The sequence below is a fragment of the Myxine glutinosa genome, chromosome 6 (assembly GCF_964187855.1).
Source record: "Myxine glutinosa chromosome 6, kmMyxGlut1.1, whole genome shotgun sequence".
In the NCBI taxonomy this organism is placed as follows: domain Eukaryota; kingdom Metazoa; phylum Chordata; class Myxini; order Myxiniformes; family Myxinidae; genus Myxine; species Myxine glutinosa.
In genome coordinates, this window is record NC_136266.1 from 130,091,991 (window position 1) to 130,110,912 (window position 18,922).

An 18,922-nucleotide genomic window follows, 5' to 3' on the forward strand; every position below is an offset into this window, starting at 1 on the left:
AAGAGGACCCGGTGTAAGTGGTGACCAATATGGTCGTGCGTATGATGCGCCAGGTGATTTAATAAGCTTGGGGGTCGAGATGGACCCGGATGTTCATGAGAGGCCAAGAGTGAGGTATATGGCTGGTCCGGAGGGTATGGAACGAGGGTGCGAGCGAGAGGGTCCGGTGATGGGAGAGGTGCGAGGTGTGAGTGAGCAAGGTTGTGGTGGTATGGAATGGGTAGCGGGTTGCAGAAGTGTGACCCAGGCATCGACACCAACAGGGGTAGTTTTTAGAGGGACAGGGGAGGCACGGGAGCCCCTTGGGGGTAATGTACTGTGGGGGCCCGGCCAGTTCGGCCCCGCGCTGACTCCGCAAGGGGCGACGCACGGGGTCCGGCAGGCGGGCAACGACCCGCATACGAGGTGGTCCCACAAGGTCCCACTCGCGCCGTATGACGGCAAGAGTGATCTACGCGCGTACCTGGCGCAGTTTGACTGTGTGTGTAAGGGCAACGGTTGGGGTGAGGACGAAGGTGGAGTACACCTGGTGGCCGCATTGCGCGGCGCGGCGGCGGAGGTGCTGACGGCATTACCACCGGGTGCTCTCACCCTGCCAGCCCTCCGCGACGCCCTAATTAATCGATTCGGCATTGAACAGCAGAGCGAGCTTGTTAAAGCTCAGCTCGCGCTGCGAAAACGCAAGCCCCAGGAAGCCATCGGGGAACTTGCCCACGACATTCGCCGCGCAGTGGGGATCGCACATGCTAACATGGCAGCGGATTCCCGGGAAAGCCTGGCGCTGGACCATTTTATCCAGGCCCTCCCGGATATTGAGCTCCGGCAACAGCTCGCCATGTGGCGCCCGCAGACTCTGAGCCAGGTGGCTGACGCTGCAGCCCGTTGGGAAGCAGCGAGGCCCCTGGCCCGGGGGAGCGAGCGTCACGCAATGGCGGTCCACCAGGTGGGACCCCTGATGGAGGGCGGACCCCTTAGGGGGCCTGCCCCCGAAGTGAGTCCTGACCTGGCGGGCATGGTCCGGAGGCTGGTGGACCAGCGCCTGGCGGGGCCTGGACCATGGCAGGCGGCCCCGGAGGTGGCCCGCGGTGGACCACGAGCGGGTAATCCAATTCGGACCTTCGGGGGGGGGGGGGGATTTGGAATTCCGGAGACAAGCACCTTATCAGGTGAGGTGCTATACTTGCAACCGTCTGGGTCACCTGGCGCGGCACTGTCGAGCCACGCGCCGGGATGATCCCCGGCGGTTGAGGTCCTTAACTCCGCCCAGGGGGGAGCGGGTTAGCTGACCCCAGACACCCCCCCGCCAGACCCCGGGAAACTAGAAGGCCTTACACCGGCGAGCAGGCGCCCCCGTGGATTGCCTCGGCTTTAGATGCCGAGGCGGGACCCAGTACCTCTGAATAAGGGGGGCTTATTAGTGCCAGAGGACTGGGGGATTGATGAGCGATGGGCCCGGTGGTTAAGGGTGGCATCCCTGCCACCCTTCCCATGCAGGGGGGCAAATGCGCTTTAGTTTATGGGGTTTATGGCAGTGAAAACTAGCCCGGGTGGGTTAGGATATTGTGTGTAGGGATCTAGCGAAGATGACATTAGGTAACGTTAAGGTTTAGATAGTGACTGATACCTGTAGTGGGGACGTAGTAGCTTAGTGGTTGATAATGACGTGGGAGCGCTGAGTGTAAGGGGAGACGGAGAAGCGCAAGTTTCAGAGGGGAGTAGTTAGATGAGATGATGCTGTGTGAGAACTGGACAGGTGTGTGGAGCAGTGTATGAGTAGTGAGTGTTGTGGATCAGCGCGAATGCGCTTGGGGGAGAGAAGGGTGCAGGCGGCACCAAGTATGAGAGCACAGGTGTGCAAGTACAGGTGTGTGGAATATATGGAGCAGAGAATGAGTGGTGTGGAGAGAGTTGGAGTAAGTGGTACGGAGTGGTGTGCATGGTGCGAAGGTGTGGATGGGGGAAGAGTGGACCCCTTTTCACGAGTACCCGGGGAGGGTAGTTTAAAGAATAGTTAGAAGGTATAGGTAAATTGTGGTTGGATATTGGCATTTGTGGTGCGGTTGCAGAATGGTATTGTGGCTGGGTGCATTGGTGTGGTGAAATTGGCTGGTCGTGTGGCCTGTTAGTATGAGTGTGAATGGTTGGGCACTCCGCCACTGTTAGATGTCGGCCAGGTGAGGCCGCAGGTGGGCTCTGGGAGCCGTTAGTGTCAGTGGGTGCCTGAGGATCCCGGGTGTGGATCGGGCAGCCCGTGCCAGAGAGGGCACTGAGGGGGTGAGAGTGCGAGAGGGCCTTCCCCAGTTAGTTAGGTTAGGGTGAGGAGCAGGTGAGCTCGGTAGGCAACAACAGTGGTGGAGGTGTGCAGGTGGGCGGACCAGCTGGGAGCGTCACACGACCCAGCCACCGAAATTGTGCGGGGGCACCGAGTGATGAATCGGGGGAGTGAGACCCCAACTTGAGAAGCACCACAGTTTGGTCAATGGGAATTGGTTTTTAGAACCCATAGTGTAAGTTGGCCAATGGATTGGCAGGGAAAGACCCCGGGTAATGTAAAGTTGTAAAGTCATTTAGGAAATAGTTAGGATTGATGAACCTGTCGCACCATACGCAGCCACTTACCTGAGGTGATGATGATGACTCCACACCTGTGTTCCTTTGTTCTGTGTTGCAGGAAAGGAGAATTGCTGTGTGGATTTGTGAGACGCATCACGACGTGGATGAGACATTGGGGTGATTCCATCTCTCCCTCCTTAGGAGGGACTGATGATGAATTGGTGATGGCAAATTTGGATGTTGAGTTGGAGATGGCAAATTTTGATGAGAGTTGGAAATGGCAAATTTGATTGGTTAGGAGGGAGAGAAGACGAATTTGGTTTATGGGAGGAACGGGGAAGACAGTAGGGACGTTTGTTGATGTGTAAAGTAGATGTTTATGGGTAGTGTTGTGTTTTGTGGATACAGTAAGGGGTAAGGGAGGGGCAATGTAGGTTACCTGGTGGGGGGGGGGGGGCGTACGGTAGGAACGTACCTGTCTCACCTGGTTCCCATGTGCCCCCAGTGTGCATTACCTTACATTGCATGCACTTTTGCGCCCTTACCACCTTACTCACTTGTCTTCTTTTGTCTCCCACCTCCGAGGATCTGGCTTTGGGGCAGAGAGAGAGGAGAGAGAGGTGCTGGCTCCGCAGTTGTGGGCCTGTACTTCCGCTGCTTGCTGCCTGGATCGATACACCATATGGACCGCACTTTTTGTGGCCGCCCACAATGGACCGCAGTTCTTTTGCGGTCAAGCACCACCCGTGGATGGACCTCTGGGTCAACGTGGCACCTATGCCATACAGGTGAACCACTTTTAGTTGGCCTCCCTGACGGCCACAATTCAGAAATGGACGCGGTTGGCGCCTTTCTTTATTTCTAAAGAAGCCAGAAGGCCAAGTGCACTCCATGAAGGCAAGACCAGCGGCAGAACATCGGCCGGCTGCGACACCACCGGTGACCATGGACACTTAATTGTGCATTTTTATGAACACTTTATTGGTGCACCGGATGGTGCTGACTGTGCATAATGGGGTGGTGCTTTTGGTGCTTGGACGGGGTGCTCTGCACATTATTAAAGGCCGTAGGGCCACAGGGCACTCGTGGGTTGGTGTATCGATGCTGGCATGCGTGCTCTCTCTATGCATAACATCTGCATGTGTTCCTCAAAGAACAGGTCCTGGATCGTAGTGTAAATATCAGTCTTGTATAAATGATGCTCCCTACCGGCTGTATGTTTAGTTTGAGGATGCTTTCCGCGATTCGGTTATCCTGTGGGTGTGTTTCTGTTAGGAGAAGGGTGCAACGTCGCAGGGGGACATATTTACTCATCTGTGAACATCTGTAAAACTGCCGCACTCAGGGTTGAGTTAATAGTAGAGGGAACTACATCTGAGTGCCACACTAAAGTAGGTAAAAATTTATCGGGTCGGGCCGCCCCGAGGTAGAGAAGGGTGCAATGTTGCGGATATGGGATTTGCATCCATCCATATCCGCTTGTAAATATTCCCCTATTTCCTCAATACTTCCCAACTATCCCCAATCCCCCATTCGCTAGTCCCATTTTCTGTAAACAACACTCTGTAGACCCGACCTCCCCCTATTTCCCCCATTAAATGTCGCACCCAGGTTCACCGCATCTCATGTAAGACAACTATAGGACATCTTGCTAGTTATTCTTAGTCTATGTCAGTTAAGGAATCGTTTCCATTAATTCTGACTCTTCGTTGCACCAGAATGTGATTGTATGGCACCGTTAGGAAGTTTAGGACCTCCCAATACCTCCCCGCAGCTCTTCCTCACGGTTCAGCAACAACAACAACAACAACAGCAGCGGCGGGCGCGGGGAGTGCGCGTCCTCACTCCGGCTTGGTTGGTAGGGGGTGTTGGGAGGGCACCAGGCCTTTCCAACGAGCCGCCATCGAACATGTGCTCGACGGGGTTACCAACCAGGGGCTCCCTGTCAGCTCCTCGTCAAGGGCGGAGCCCGGTAACCCCCGCACCCAATAGAAGCGGCGGACCGGTCCCATCTGGGGCGGAGCCAACCAGCCGAGGGCGTGTCACTCCCCGCTGAGCATGCGCAGGAAGAGGGAGGTGACGTCAGATGCGCGCTGAGCTTGGAGAAAGAAAGACGCCACCTCCGAGCGCTGTGAGGCCTCCCTGCATCTCTTGGACCGTGCTTGATCCTGTCCCCGAGCCAAGGTGCACCTTGTGCTATCGAACTACCTGTCCTTCCCTGCCATCAATCCCTGTGTAAGTCAGCCTTGTTCCGTTTGTCTGTGGTCTGTCGGGGATAAGATAAGACTGTAACTAAGTGCCCATCTCTTCTGTGTCTTTTACCTCACTCTACCTTGTAATCTACCCCTTATCTCCACCACTAATTATATCCTCCTCCGGAGGTCTTGAGAACTGTACCCCTTGCGTCATTTCATCTATCCCAGTCGTTGTGTCCTTTCCATCATTGATTTAGCGTAGCGCGATTTGGCCAACGTTCGAGTGGAATCGGGTGAGTTGGGGAAGAATCGGGGGAACTGTTAGGTCGCGGTGGACCATCCGCTCGGCCCATAATAACATCTAATCCGCGATCCGTAACAATATGTAGAAGAAGGATTATAGGTCTATAAGAGAAAACAAATATTTGTAGTGTTTGAGTGGTCTAATGAACAACATTAAGGATAGGTACTACAGACAAAAGGTTCATAAAGATGAGGGTGGGAGAAATAGAGGTGTTTTGGGACAATGAGGGAGGGGAAAATTTAACATGTAAGTGAATGAGGATTTGCGGTGTCCCAGAACCAACATTATTACACTACTCATGTCAACCATTTGAGGTGGGGTGTAGAGGGTATATTGGCAATTCCTTTTCTGCATTTCTTGCTCAGCTTGGATTGGAGTGTGTAGGACAGAAAGATGGAGGATGTGTGACAGAGTGGCCCAGGTTGCCTTGAAAGGCTCACTTTGGATTTGGAGGAAGTTTATGGAGGCACGTCGAACGGTGTCGGTTGAGGTTGTGGGTGGTGGTTAATTTCAGCCTAAAGGGGTAGTGACTGATCATGGAAGATAAATGGAGATGTGTGAATGGTGTGTGTGTGTGTGTGTGTGTGTGTGTGTGTGTGTGTGTGTGCATGTGTGTGTGTGTGTGTGTGTCTGTCAGTTTCTTGGCAAGGGTTATACTGGGTGGTTTGCCATTGTCTTTCCAGCAGTAGTTAGGGGAGGAATTTGGAAAATGTTCATGGTGTCCGCGATAGCTTGCCTACTGGTTGTTGATGGACACCGTGGCATTTTTAACTTTCACCATCCAAAACCGGCAAATGGGACATCAGAGGGACAGCACGCATAATGATGAATCACCTTGCCTGTGAAGCATCAGGATAACAGTTTATATGTAGTTCGAGATTAGCACCGAGACGAGACAGCTTAGAGGCCTTCCTACCAGTCCTTATTATAAACAGCATCTTGCCAAATGAATAAATTGTATGAGCCAGGAGGAGAAATTATTTCATTATTAGTTGATTATTTATAAATAATGTCCAAATAATCTACTATATAAAACAGAATGTACATGTGTGTGTGTGTGTGTGTGTGTGTGTGTGTGTGTGTGTGTGTGTGTGTGTGTCTGTCCCCCTTCATAAGGGTAGGTCTTGAAGGCTTTGAGTAGCGCTTTAGGAGGGATTTGAGTGGGGGGGGGGGAGGGGGGAGGTGTTAATGGGCAATCTTTGAACACGGCTCTTTTGAGTCATTTGAGTATTTTGGGTCCTCAATCTGGATCTTTGGGGTATTTAAGGATCTTTGGGATATTTTGGGTCTTGGGGTCTTTTTGGTCTTTTCGGTCTTCTGGGTCTTTTTGATCCTTTCAGTAACCGGGATATTTTTGGTCTTCATGGTCTTTTCGGTGTCCGGGGTATTTAAAGGTCTTTGGGGTATTTTGGGTCCTTTCAGTCTTCAGGGTCTTTTCGATATTTTCAGTCTTTGGGGTATTTAAAGGTATTTGTGGTCTTTTGGGTCTTGTGGTATTTAAGGGTATTGGGGTATTTTGGGTATTTGGGGTATTTAAGGGTCTTTGGGGGTATTTGGGGTCTTTTGGGTGTTTAACGGTGTTTTAAGGATCTTTGGCGTAAATCGTAAATGTAAATCGTAAACCATAAAGTCGTAATCGTAAACCGGTCCGTAAACCGGTAAACACCCAAATACCTAAACAAAAAACAAAAAAAACGAAAACCGAAAAGATTGAAAAGACCCAGAAGACCAAAAAGATCCCAAAGACCCAAAATATCCCAAAGACCCTTAAAGACCCCAAATACCTTTAAAAAAAACTAAAAAAAAAAACGAAAACCGAAAAGTTTGAAAAGACCCAGAAGGCCAAAAAGATCCTGAAGACCCAAAATATCCTGAAGACCCAAAATACCCCAAAGACCCTTAAATACCCCCAAAGACCCTTAAATACCCTGAGGACCCAGTGGATGCCAAGGACCCAAATTGCCCCTAAGATCCAAAATACCCCAAAGACCCTTAAATACCCCAAAGATCCAGATTGAGGACCCAAAATACTTAAATCACTCAAAAGACCTAGAGGACACAAAAGACGCAAATGACCTAAATGACACTGATGAACCAGAAGACCCAAAAGACACAAAAGATGCGGAAGACCCAAAAAACTAAAAATACCCCAAGGACCTAAATGACCCAGAGGACACAAAATACCCCATGGACACAAAAGACCCTAAGGACCCTGTAGACCCAAAAGACAATGAAGACCCAAAACACAATGAAGACCCAATGGGCCCCAAACACCCAAAAGACCCTGAAGACTGTTAAATACCTAAAATACCCAAAATACCGCAAAGACTCAAAATATCCCTAAGACTCTTAAAAACCACGAAGACCCAAAAGACCCCGAAGACCTAAAGAAATACCCCCAAAGGCCTCCAAAGCCAGTCGCCGACTGGGCATCCTCCGTCGTGTGAAGTCCTTCCTTGGCACACCTGAGCTCCTCACCACTTACAAGGCATTCATCCGCAGCTCAATGGAATACTGCTCGCCCCTCTGGGCTGGTGCTCCTGCCTCACACCTTGCTAGCCTTCATGCTGTTGAAACCAAAGCTTTCAGAATCATAGGAATCTCCCGCGATGAAGTTGACTCTGAGGGCCTCTCACTCACTCACCGCAGGCAGGTTGGTGGTCTTTCTGTCTTCTACCGACTCCTCTCCAGCCTAGCTCCCCAAGCTCTGTCTGTGCTCTGTCCCCCAAATATTCCTTCAGGTCACACAAGATCTGCCAGCAGCCCTCTTCTAGTGAAACTGACCAAATCAAGACTCTCTGCTCAGCTTCACTCTTTCGCGCCACGAAGGGTCATGTTATTAATCCAACCCTTGTGGGGTATATAGAGCACAGTAGATCTTCGCTCAGTTCTGTAAGTAAAACCTACCTTACGGATGTCGGGATTCCTCCAAATTTCTTTATTTTGTGTTATAAACAGCATTAGCGACTGTTTAAAAATCTAATCATACGAGTTTGTGGTGTATAATATTTTCATTTCTGGTAGAGGCCGTTGGGCGGTTGCTCCCACAAAAACGCCATGATACACTATTTATAAACGTTGACTCAACGTTTGTTCAAGAAGGAAAAACCTCTTGGTGAGGTGGGATATTATTGGTATTAATATTGTTTTGTAATAACATTAATATTATGCTATTCTCGTTAGTTTTGTTATTAGTAGCGGCCTTGGAAAAACGCCACGATAAAGGTAACTTAACATGGATATACACCTCAACATGCAACCCCATTGACAGCAATGGTGGGGAAACCTGCTTCGGGGAGAAACCCCCCTTGGGGAGGGGGGCAAATGAATGCACTACAACCTTCATTATGTAACCCTTAGTCATCCTGTCAAGTTTGGTTGAGATTGGATAAGTAACGACGGAATGTATCGCAGTCAAAAATCATCAGACAGACAGACAGACAGAAAATTGCATATATTAGTATGATGATGATATACACACATGTAATAGTGTATGTATAAATATATACATGTATATATGCACTATTCATGAATGCAATGAAGGCTATTTCCCAACATACTTTAAAGTGAGAGGCTATAAATCTTGGTAAACGAAATCCCAATCCAACAAGCGATTTACTTCTGAATTCAGCCCTCTGGTTGCATCATTACTGGACTATGGATTTGTTGCTGATGCAGTGCCCCTGCACATTCAGGCAGGAATTTGGAATTTAGCCCGTGTGCCAGCAATAACTCTCCTACTCTTCCCAAAGGAAACCGTAGGATTTTTAACAATCACCAACTAATATACTAGCAGAGGAGGCACCGAGCTTAACATCTATCTGAGCGATGCCACACACACTGATGCCTCACCATGACTGCGGAACATCATGGTGACAGTTTATAGCTGGGTCAATATTCAAACCCAGCCTGGACAGCTCAGAGGAGAGTGAGAGGTTCTAATCATTTAGACACAAACATTTGGCAGAGCTAACTCGGTTGATCTTATATGAAACACTGCACATTTATAACCAATTCCTTTATAAACGAAATTAATCCTGCAACACAACCTCTAAAAACATTTGAAAATACAAGTGGAATGATCACAAAACGTTTTTTTTTTTTTTAAATAGCTGGAACACTTGTTTTCCATCACGATGGAAAACAAGGCGGAAGACGCACAGATTTGATTTTAATACACCGATTTGTAAATTTTACTGTTTGATAATAATTTCCTTGTTTTGCATAATTAATGCTTCTCACCAAGACTCCGTTATGAGAGAGTGAAACAAGGTTCTTCTTCAGAGGCCATTTTTACGGCGTAGCCCATAGGGCATAGGGCAAAGCCGTCTAGAACAGTGTTTGTCCGTCTGTATGTATGTCTCCTCAAACGTATACCAATCAGAGCTGAGAATCTGGTCACATGACAGGGTGATGCGATTACGTCTGATGTCATTACGGCGGTACGGCGGCTGACTCTCCACACTCCGGCATTTTGATTCTAATTTCGTTCAGGCCAAACATATCGTCGAACCTGTCATATCACAATCATCATGCTCTACCTTTACCTTTTTCATTCTGTGTGAAACACAAACAAACCAATTGTTAAAATAACCATCAAATATCGAAAGCATCGGCGTTACGTCTCTTCCAACAAAACTGTACGCATAGGCCTCAGGCTTCATGCCTCACCTTCAGGCCGTTGCGGACAAATTAAGCCCAGGTTTCTTAATACAGTAGTGAATCATTTCAGTAGTATCATTTTCGTTACTAGGCCACTAGTATAGTAATAATAATAATATAGTAAATATGACCATAACACTTTAATCCCAATGTCGTGAATACAAAGTTAATGGATTGAAAGTGTATGGTTCATGAATCAATGATAAGCGGTGTATGGTTCATGAATCAATGATAAGCGGTGTACGGTATTAACAACCGCGGAAGTAAGGAATTCGCCTCGGTTTTTTGATAGCATGCTATTAACCCAATCCTTGTGGTGTATATATAAGCCTGGTGTTGGCTTAGCGGTTAGGGCGCAGGCTTGGGATCCTAGGATCCTTAGTTTGAATCCCGGTCGATCGCTGAATTAACGCCAGGGGGGTTGACTCAGCCTGTCATCCTTCCGAGGTCGGCAAATTGAGTACCAGCTTGCTGGGATGAATGATCCCGGTGTGTACCCCGATTTAGAATAGGTACACTGTATCCCTGCGCATAATAAGAGGTGACTAAGGGTTGGCGTCAAGAAGGGCATTCGGCCATAAAAGCATTGCCTCAAACAGGGAACCATGATTGTCATGGCCGCTATAGCGCAAGGCCGCTATAGCGGGGAAAATGGCCTTAAAACAATCATTCGTATTCATTCATCCTTGTGGGGTATATAGATTACAGTAGATCTTCCCACAGTTGTGCAAGTAAAACTTCCCTCACGGATGTCGGGATTCCTCCAAATTTCTTTGTTTCATGTTATAAGCAACATTGGCGACTGTTTAAAAAGCTAATCATATGTTTGTGGTTTATAATATTTTACAAGCCCGGCTACGCCGCTGTTAGACTTACGGTCTTGTTTTTTCTTCAACTGTCTAATGATGACAAGAGTCAGTAAGAGGCTCAGATAAATATCCCCAAAATATTTAAGAATTGATACTAATATTTGGCAAAGGGACATTTAATCTTACAGTTTCGAAAGTCACCGCCCATGTCCTCAGGTGTGTGCACAATGCTGCCTCGGATTTGCAAAAAAATATAATTAAGATAATTATAATAATGTAGTACCAATAATCACAAGTTAAAAAAAAAATCATGTCATAACCAGCAAGAGAAAATGAAGGGTAACTTCTGCAATTTACAAGGCAGCGAGTCATACCTCCGCACAAGAGGGAGCAGCACACCAATTAAAAGCAGCAACCTACGGTTTAACGAGCCCGGCACATGTTTCTAGCACAAACATTCGGGGCAAATGCGAAGCTCCATTTTTAGACCTTTTGCTATGGGAAATTGAGGGTCGTGCCGGTTGGCATGGCAATGTGAAAATTGCAAGGACATCGGACTCACGAGAGTAGGCGGACCATGGCGTGGCAAGCTGTGTAGTGCATCGGGGTGTTGTGGCTGTACGTATCGCCGTATGAAGCATTAGGGTCCAAGGCGTGGGCCATCTGTGCATTGTTGTAGTACAGATGTAAAGCCAGGGCTTCATCGCCCGCTTGTAGTGCCTTGCGCAGCTTGGTATCAGCGTTACCCATGGTTCCCGACACATTGATGGCCAGTCAATGTCAATGACCTCTCAGTGGCATAGTTTACAGTCTGAGGAAGGTACACGTGCAAGGGTAAGGGATGCGGATTGGGGGTGTAGAGGAAAGAACCGTCAACAAATGAGCATTAACCAGATAAAATACAGCTTATCACACATTCCTTCAGGAGAAGCAGCCATTATATTCTGATAACAAGTAAATAGCTCAGTCGTAATTGGACTTAATATTCTCAAACCCCAAATTTTGACATACTGCACACCGTATTCTCACAAACGAACGGAAAACGTTTAATCAGGCATTAAACATTTTACTTCAGATTTATAATATATTTGTATTATTTAATTAGCAGAAATGAATTGCTTTATAATTCGACTATAATCATAAAATAAGAATATATTCTTCCATGAAAATTTACATTAAAAAAAATAAAATTATATATATATATATATATATATATATAATTAAATAACTGTGCCAATACTCAGTAATGGTTTTAAATGATGTAGACGAAACTATAAATATTTCCTGCCCCTGAAGCCAAAACACATTTCACTGCTTGGATTCCAGCTTTATTTCTCAAGTCGGTGAGAAAACCATAACAGAACTGCAATTTCCTACCCCTTGCCATTCTAAGTGCAACCCCTGCCACACCGGCAAATGTCAACCACACCAGCCAACAACGTCAACAAGACAACAACAACAACAACAACAACAGGGATTTTAAGGCCATTTTCCCTGCAAGAGCGGGGGTTAGCCTTGCGGTCCCCATAACAATCTTCTCCATTTCGCCCTATTCTCTGCATCTCCCCTTGTCAACCCCCTTGTCCGCATTTCTTCTTCGACCATCTTTAGCCAAATCTTTCTCGGTCTTCCCCGTCCTCAACTTCCTTCTACATTCATTTCCATCACTCTTCTCAACCAGTCACTTTCATCCTTCCTCAACGACATGACCAAACCATCTCAAACTGTTTCTCTTCACAGCATCCATCACAGGCTCTATTCCCATCATCTTTCGCAATTCATCATTTGTCTTCCTCTCTCTCAACGAGACTCCACACATCCACCAAACCATTCGCATTTCCACCCTTTCCAGCCTTCGTTGCTGCTCTACATTCATTACCCATGTCTCGTTCCCATAAATCATAACACTTCTCACACATGCAGCATACACCTTTCCCTTCAGCTTCAACGACACTCCCCTCCTTGTCAGCACGCCACTCAGTTCCCGAAACTTCTTCCATGCACATCTCACTCGAGCAACCGTTGCCGAGTCTGATCCACCTTCTCCATTCAGCATGTCTCCGAGGTAACAAAATGTTTTCACACCTTCCAGCTTCACGCCGTCTCAAAGATCCAACTCAACATTTCCTCCATCTGCAGCTCCCTCTGTGCACACCTTACACTTGAATGTAGCTGCCACACTGGTTAATGACCCTTGCAAACCACTACATTTTTGATGAACCCACTCGGCGCACATTGTACATTGAATGGAATTCACTCCGACACCCTTCCTGCACACAGCACACGGCCACTTCCCAGTTCTTTCCACCTCACCACATGCTTTACCACTTGCCATCACCTTCGTTTTTCCGATATTCACCTTCAGACCTTTTCTCTCCATACATTCCTTCCACTTGATCATCTTCTCCTTCAGTCCATCCATACTTTCTGCAATCAACACCAGATCATCTGCATACAACAACTCCCACAGTAAACCCTCCTTTATGTTCCGAGCCAGCACCTCCATCACAGCTACAAATAGTAGTGGACATAGTACCGACCACTGATGCACTCCCACCTTTACCTCAAACTCACCACCGTTCCCATCCTTCGTCCTTACAGCTGTGTGCGCTCTTTTGTACATTGCCATCACTACTCTGATCAACCATTCCTCCACTCCTAACTTCCTCAATGCCCATGTCACTACTTCACATGGAACCCTATCGAATGCTTTCTCCAGATCAACAAACCCAAGAAACAACTTCTTCCTCTTCTCCATTTACTTCTCCTGCAACTGCCTCACAATGAAAAGCGCGTCTGTCGTTCCTCTTCCTGGCATAAATTCAAACTGCATTTCGTCAATCTTCATTTTCTTCCTTATCCTCCTCTCCAACACCCTTTGCAATATCTTCATTCCATGCTCCAATAACTTTATCGCTCGATACGAGCCACAGTCCAGGGGGTCACCTTTCCCCTTGTGTAGAGGGACGAGGGTACTCAGTTCCCAATCCACTGGAATGCGGCCTTCTTTCACCACCAGATTGCAGATCTCTGTCATTCTCTTCACACCCCAATTTCCCGCTGCCTTCAACATATCTCCCACAACTCCCGTCGGCCCTCCCGCTTTTCTACTCTTCATTGCTTTTATCGCTTCCTCAACTTCCTTCTCGGTTATCTTCTCTGCCGGTCCTAAAACTGGGTTACTCTCTATGTTGCCATCCCATTCATTCTCTGCATTCAACAGTATTTCCATATATCTCTTCCATCTTCCTTTAATTCCATCTGGGTCCACAACGATTTGTCCCACTTCATCCTTCAAGAAACTAACCCCCATCACATCACATCTCATCTCTCTTTCGCTATCTGCTTTGCAATCCTGAATACCGCTCTCTGACCCTCTTCCAAATCCAAGCGTTCTCCGAACATTTTCCTACATGCCTCCTGCGCCTTTGCTACCTCTTTCTTTGCAGCCTTCTTAGCTGCCTTATAACTTTCATGCTCTGCCTTTTCTGCCCCCATACCCTTCGCCTTCTGCCACTCCTTGAACTTCTTCCTCTTCTCGTCAATCTTCTTTCCAACTTCATCATCCCACCACCATGTTTCCGAGTGCCTCAGCGGTCCTTTTGTCCATCCACATACCTCACCAACGGCTCCCCACAGACTATATTTAATTGACATTCAACCACTTTCAAGCTCAACCACATCATCCTCTACCATACTCAGCCTCTCTTTTAATGCCTCCCTTACTGACACCTCTTTCAACCTCCACACCCTCATTCTTGGTCGGTACTTCACCCGCCGAGCTCTCCTCGCACCTTTCACCCTTATGTCACAGACAACCAAGTGGTGCTGTGAAACAGCCTCCTCCCCCGGGATCACCTTTGTGTTCTGGAGGTGCCCCCTATCTCGCCTACGCACCAGCAGGTAGTCAACGGTTGTCGTCGACCCACCTGACGTGTATGTAACAAGCTTATTATCCTCTTTCTGGAACTGAGTATTACAAATCAACAAATCAGCTCCATCAGCAAACTCCAAAATCCTTTCACCTTCTCCATTTCTCACACCATATCCGTAACCCCCATGACGTCCCTCAAAACCATCCATACTCCTTCCCACATGTCCATTTAGGTCTCCTCCTACCACAACAACTTCCTCATATTTCACGTTTTCCATCAGCTTCTCTATCGCACACCAGAACTTGTCCTTCTCTTCATTGCTCCGACCAACCTGCGGAGCATATCCCAAGATGACGTTTACCAAGAGCTTTCCAATCATCATTTTCACCATCATCAACCTATCACTCACTCTAGTCACACTCACCACACTGTCTACAAACTCCTCAGAAAACATGACACCACGTCATGCATGCCCTCCAGGCACCCTTGCCACACAAACTTGTATTTCTGTCCCTGCCTACCCTTCACCATTCTCACACCACTTCCCTTCCATCTCGTTTCCTGCACACAACATATGTCCACTCTTCTTCTGACCAATACTTCCACCACTTCTCCTGATCTCCCTGTCATTGTCCCTGCATTCCATGTCCCAAACCTCAGAAACCGATCTCCACGTCGGGCATCAGACGTTTCGTCGTCATAAATGGAGTGATTTCCACCATTGCTTCGATCAGGTTCCCCACCTTGAGTTTTGACGAGAGGGAGTGGGGTCCCCCACGGGATACTTCGGGCTGTACACTGCCCATATGTAGTTGTAATTGTCATGGTTCTCTTTTTGAGGCAATGTTTTTATGGCCGGATGCCCTTCCTGACGCCAACCCTTTTAGTCGCTTCTTACGACACGCAGGGATATGGTGTACCTATTCTAAACCTGGGTACACACCGGGTAACAACAAGGTAACAACGTCAACAAGTAGCAAATATAATCAAAAGATTTATCTGCCACTTTGTTCTGTTTCTGGAGATTCCATTTTTTCATGAATTGACTTTTTGACAAAAGCACCTTGATCGACCATATTTTCTGTTATGAAATGAAAACAGGTCGCTCTTTAAAAATAAAAAGGATCATTTGAGATAAGGTGTTCAGAGTCAATTAAACAAAGAGTTGTTCATAAGTCAATTCCTTCCACTCAGAGGACATGTCTTGTTTACATTTTCTCACTCGCAAGTCAAGCTTTCTTTCCTTTGATTTATGTGCCTTTCTTGTTCAAGGTTCACTCTTGTGGCATCAGACATACTAGCAATGTGTAGGGGGAAACGGAGACCTTTACACTCAAAATAATCCCCATTACTGGCTACTCAAGCAGCTAGGTAGAACTTATGAGGAGCCTTTAATAGCCACAATTATTACACAAAATAGTCTTTATCGGCCACAATTATTCCCACCTAAAGGGGTCGGCCAAGGCAAGTTATGGACCTAAGTCTTTCATGAACCGGCTGGACTGGCATGACATTTGACCAAGTAGGTTAGAGCAGGAATCTGTAATTTGTTCAGGGTATTGGTGATATCTTGCCTACCCTTACGAAGGACACCGTGGGATCTTTAACATCCAAAAACCTTTAGCTTGCAGTCAGGACACACAGTTTCACGTCCATCCGTGGGACAGGCAAACACAATGACGCCTCACCCTGCCTGCGAAAGACTAGGATGACAGTTTATGCCTGGGCTAGGATTCTACCGCAGGCTAGATAGATACGATGTGGGTGAAGCAGCTATGTATAATTCATGGTAAAAATTGTGGAAAGAATAAGCCCATTTGCATTTATCTATCTATAATTCCAGTAATCTCTGTCTGTCTGTCTGTACGTTTGTACGTTTGTCTGTGACCGCTGTTTCTCGACAACCACGGGTCCGATATACTTTTAACTTGCCAGGTATATTGCTGGGGACCCGAGGATGTGCCTTTTCAAGGTTTCATATTAATCGGACAATTACTTACCGAGCTATGTCCAAAAAACGATTCAACCAATCAGAGAGCAGCGAACGATCGCGTGTGCCGAACGTGGCGGGCACACTCTGCCTCGGATGGCACATTTGAGAGCGTATTCATTTATTTCACGTTTGCAAACTATGTTGGCGTTAAACTATGTTTTACAACTAATAAAAACGAATTTGCGATTCATTCGCTTTCCTGCGCGTTTGTGCACGCGATGGCGATTTCTTTACCAAACTCCGGAAGCCGTTCGCTTTGGACCAAACCATTGCATGTAAATAGAGGGGGGGGATTGTCACCACTCGCAAGCCGTTCGCTTTGGACCAAACCATTTCATGTAAATAGAGGGGGGGGATATAATTTTAGATATAGATATAGTACGGGCATGCCCTAGTAGTGTAGCAATGTGAACTAATACTAAATCCAGTAGAAATAATTAATTGTCCAGAAAGTGGGATGCCAAATCATACAAAAAAGCCATTTGTGGCCGAGACACAATGCATTACTGTCTCAGACAAAGTGCATCTATACTCGAGGAGCTGCGGGATAAGAAACGATGCCTTGACCAACTGCCATCACATCTCAGGCATGGGACTCCGAAGGACAGCAAGCATTCCGAACACAAACAGGACTGAGCTGTAAATATTCTGTGACAAAGCAGAAAACAACAGCAATTCCCCTGTGCAAAAACATCTCCATTTTACCCATCCCAGTGAGTACAGCAAATTTATTCACCGTCATCTGCTTCCATATTAAATAAACATCGCAAACTTTCGCTTAAACATGTTAACAATATCAGAAACCTAAATGAGAGACACAACAGAAACTTGGCATATATATATCAAAACTACAGTTCCTTTCAACAACACAAACGGGACGCACAAACTCGGCATCACAAGCTTTCTGGGAAACGCATGCTTGGTATGCATTTTGACAAAACACAGGAAAAGCAAATTATTTACTCACTACGAAGAGTGCAAGGCCAACCATTCTCGCCTTGTCTCCATCTGGTTCACAAAGCTCAAAAACGACTTCTTAGAAGACATCAAGTGGCTCATCCTACAATCTTACTACAATTCACCAAGTGTCCGTCCGTCCGTCTGTCTGTCCATCTGTCCGTTCCCAGGTACCGCAAAAACGGCTGAACCGATCGCAACGAAATTTTGTGTGGGTAATCCTGGGACCCCCTGGAGTAAAATAGGCTATATTATTTTTCCAATTTCAGCTTTGGTCTCAAGCATTTTCAGGGTTCTAACGTTATTGTCCCGGGTACGGCAAAAACGGCTGCACCGATCGCAACAATACACCTCCATGCCCGTGGGATTCCCACAGGTGACCACACTAGTTCTGAAAATGCAACACTTGTGTGTGGGCTAGCGGCTAGGGTGCCGGCTTAGGATCCTAGGATCCTGGGTTCGAATCCCGGTCGATCGCTGAATTAACGCCAGGGGGGTTGACTCAGCCTGTCATCCTTCCGAGGTCGGCTAATTGAGTACCAGTTCACTGGTAATTCCCTGTTTGTCGTTAAAGGCGGCAAAAAGGGTTGGCGTCAGGAAGGGCATCCGGCCGTAAAACATTGCTTCAAAAAGGGGACCGAAAAACAACAACAACCACGGTTCCCGAAAAAGGCCAACCCCCGCTTGCGGGGAAAAATGGCCTCTAAAGGTGGTTTTTTTTATTTTTTATTGTTACGTTTATGGGGTTAGGTGAAAGGATTCCGTCAGGAAGGTAGGATTGTATAATTGTAGGATAGACTGTGGACGTGTAGGGGAAACCTTGATGTACAGTAAGTAGGGAAACTGCAGCTTAAGATTGTTTATGTGTCTTCACATGGGGGTGGGGGGGGGGGGGGGAGTGAAGCAGTGCTAATTAGCTATAGGGACATTACCCCAGTGCATGCTTTCCCTCTGTAATTTTCCCCTCACGGTTTTTTGCTGCCACGGCCGCCCATGAAAACCTCCTTTAAACAACATTTACCACACTGGCAAGCCGCACCCCCCAATAGACCTAATAAAGAAAAGGGCCATGCCCCCGGAGTGGTGTGATTGGGGGGGGGAGGGGGGGTGGAGAAAGAGCCAACAGGCCACGCCCCTGAAGGTCATGATTGGCCCAGAGGCCGACTATGGGGTGATTTGGAAAAGAGCTTCGCGATTGGTCGGTGTGATGTCACCGTTTGTCAAGCGAGCAGCTCGTTCTTCATCCGTTTCTTCTGCACGACGCCTTGCCTCGCGTTCAGTGTTGTCTGCCAAGCGAGCAGCTCGTTCTTCATCCGTTTCAGCTGCACGACGCCTTGTCACGTGCGTAGCGTCGCGTGTCAGGCGAGCAGCTCGTGCTTCGTCAGATTCCATTGCGCGTGCACAACGCGCAGTTTCGTTCCTTCGCTGTTGTAAACGACGAATGGATTGGGGCATTGTGTTTAACTACAATCAATCTATAATATAGACTAAGTATATAGACAGTAAGTATAAGATAGATAAGATAGTATAGATATATAAGATAGTAAGATAGTAGTAAGATACAATCGAGACAG

At 47.2% G+C, this 18,922-nt stretch overlaps 1 protein-coding gene across 2 annotated transcripts in view; it reads right to left on the reverse strand.

The window, feature by feature from the left end:
• ANKIB1 (ankyrin repeat and IBR domain containing 1) overlaps window positions 1-18,922 on the reverse strand; it is a 308,012-nt gene that overhangs the window by 246,778 nt on the left and 42,312 nt on the right. For both annotated transcript variants that reach the window (XM_078780540.1, XM_078780539.1), the window contains exon 2: window positions 11,086-11,334. In XM_078780540.1, the coding sequence (XP_078636666.1) occupies window positions 11,086-11,273 (188 nt within the window). In that variant the 5' untranslated portion in view covers window positions 11,274-11,334. The remainder of the gene's footprint in view (window positions 1-11,085; window positions 11,335-18,922) is intronic.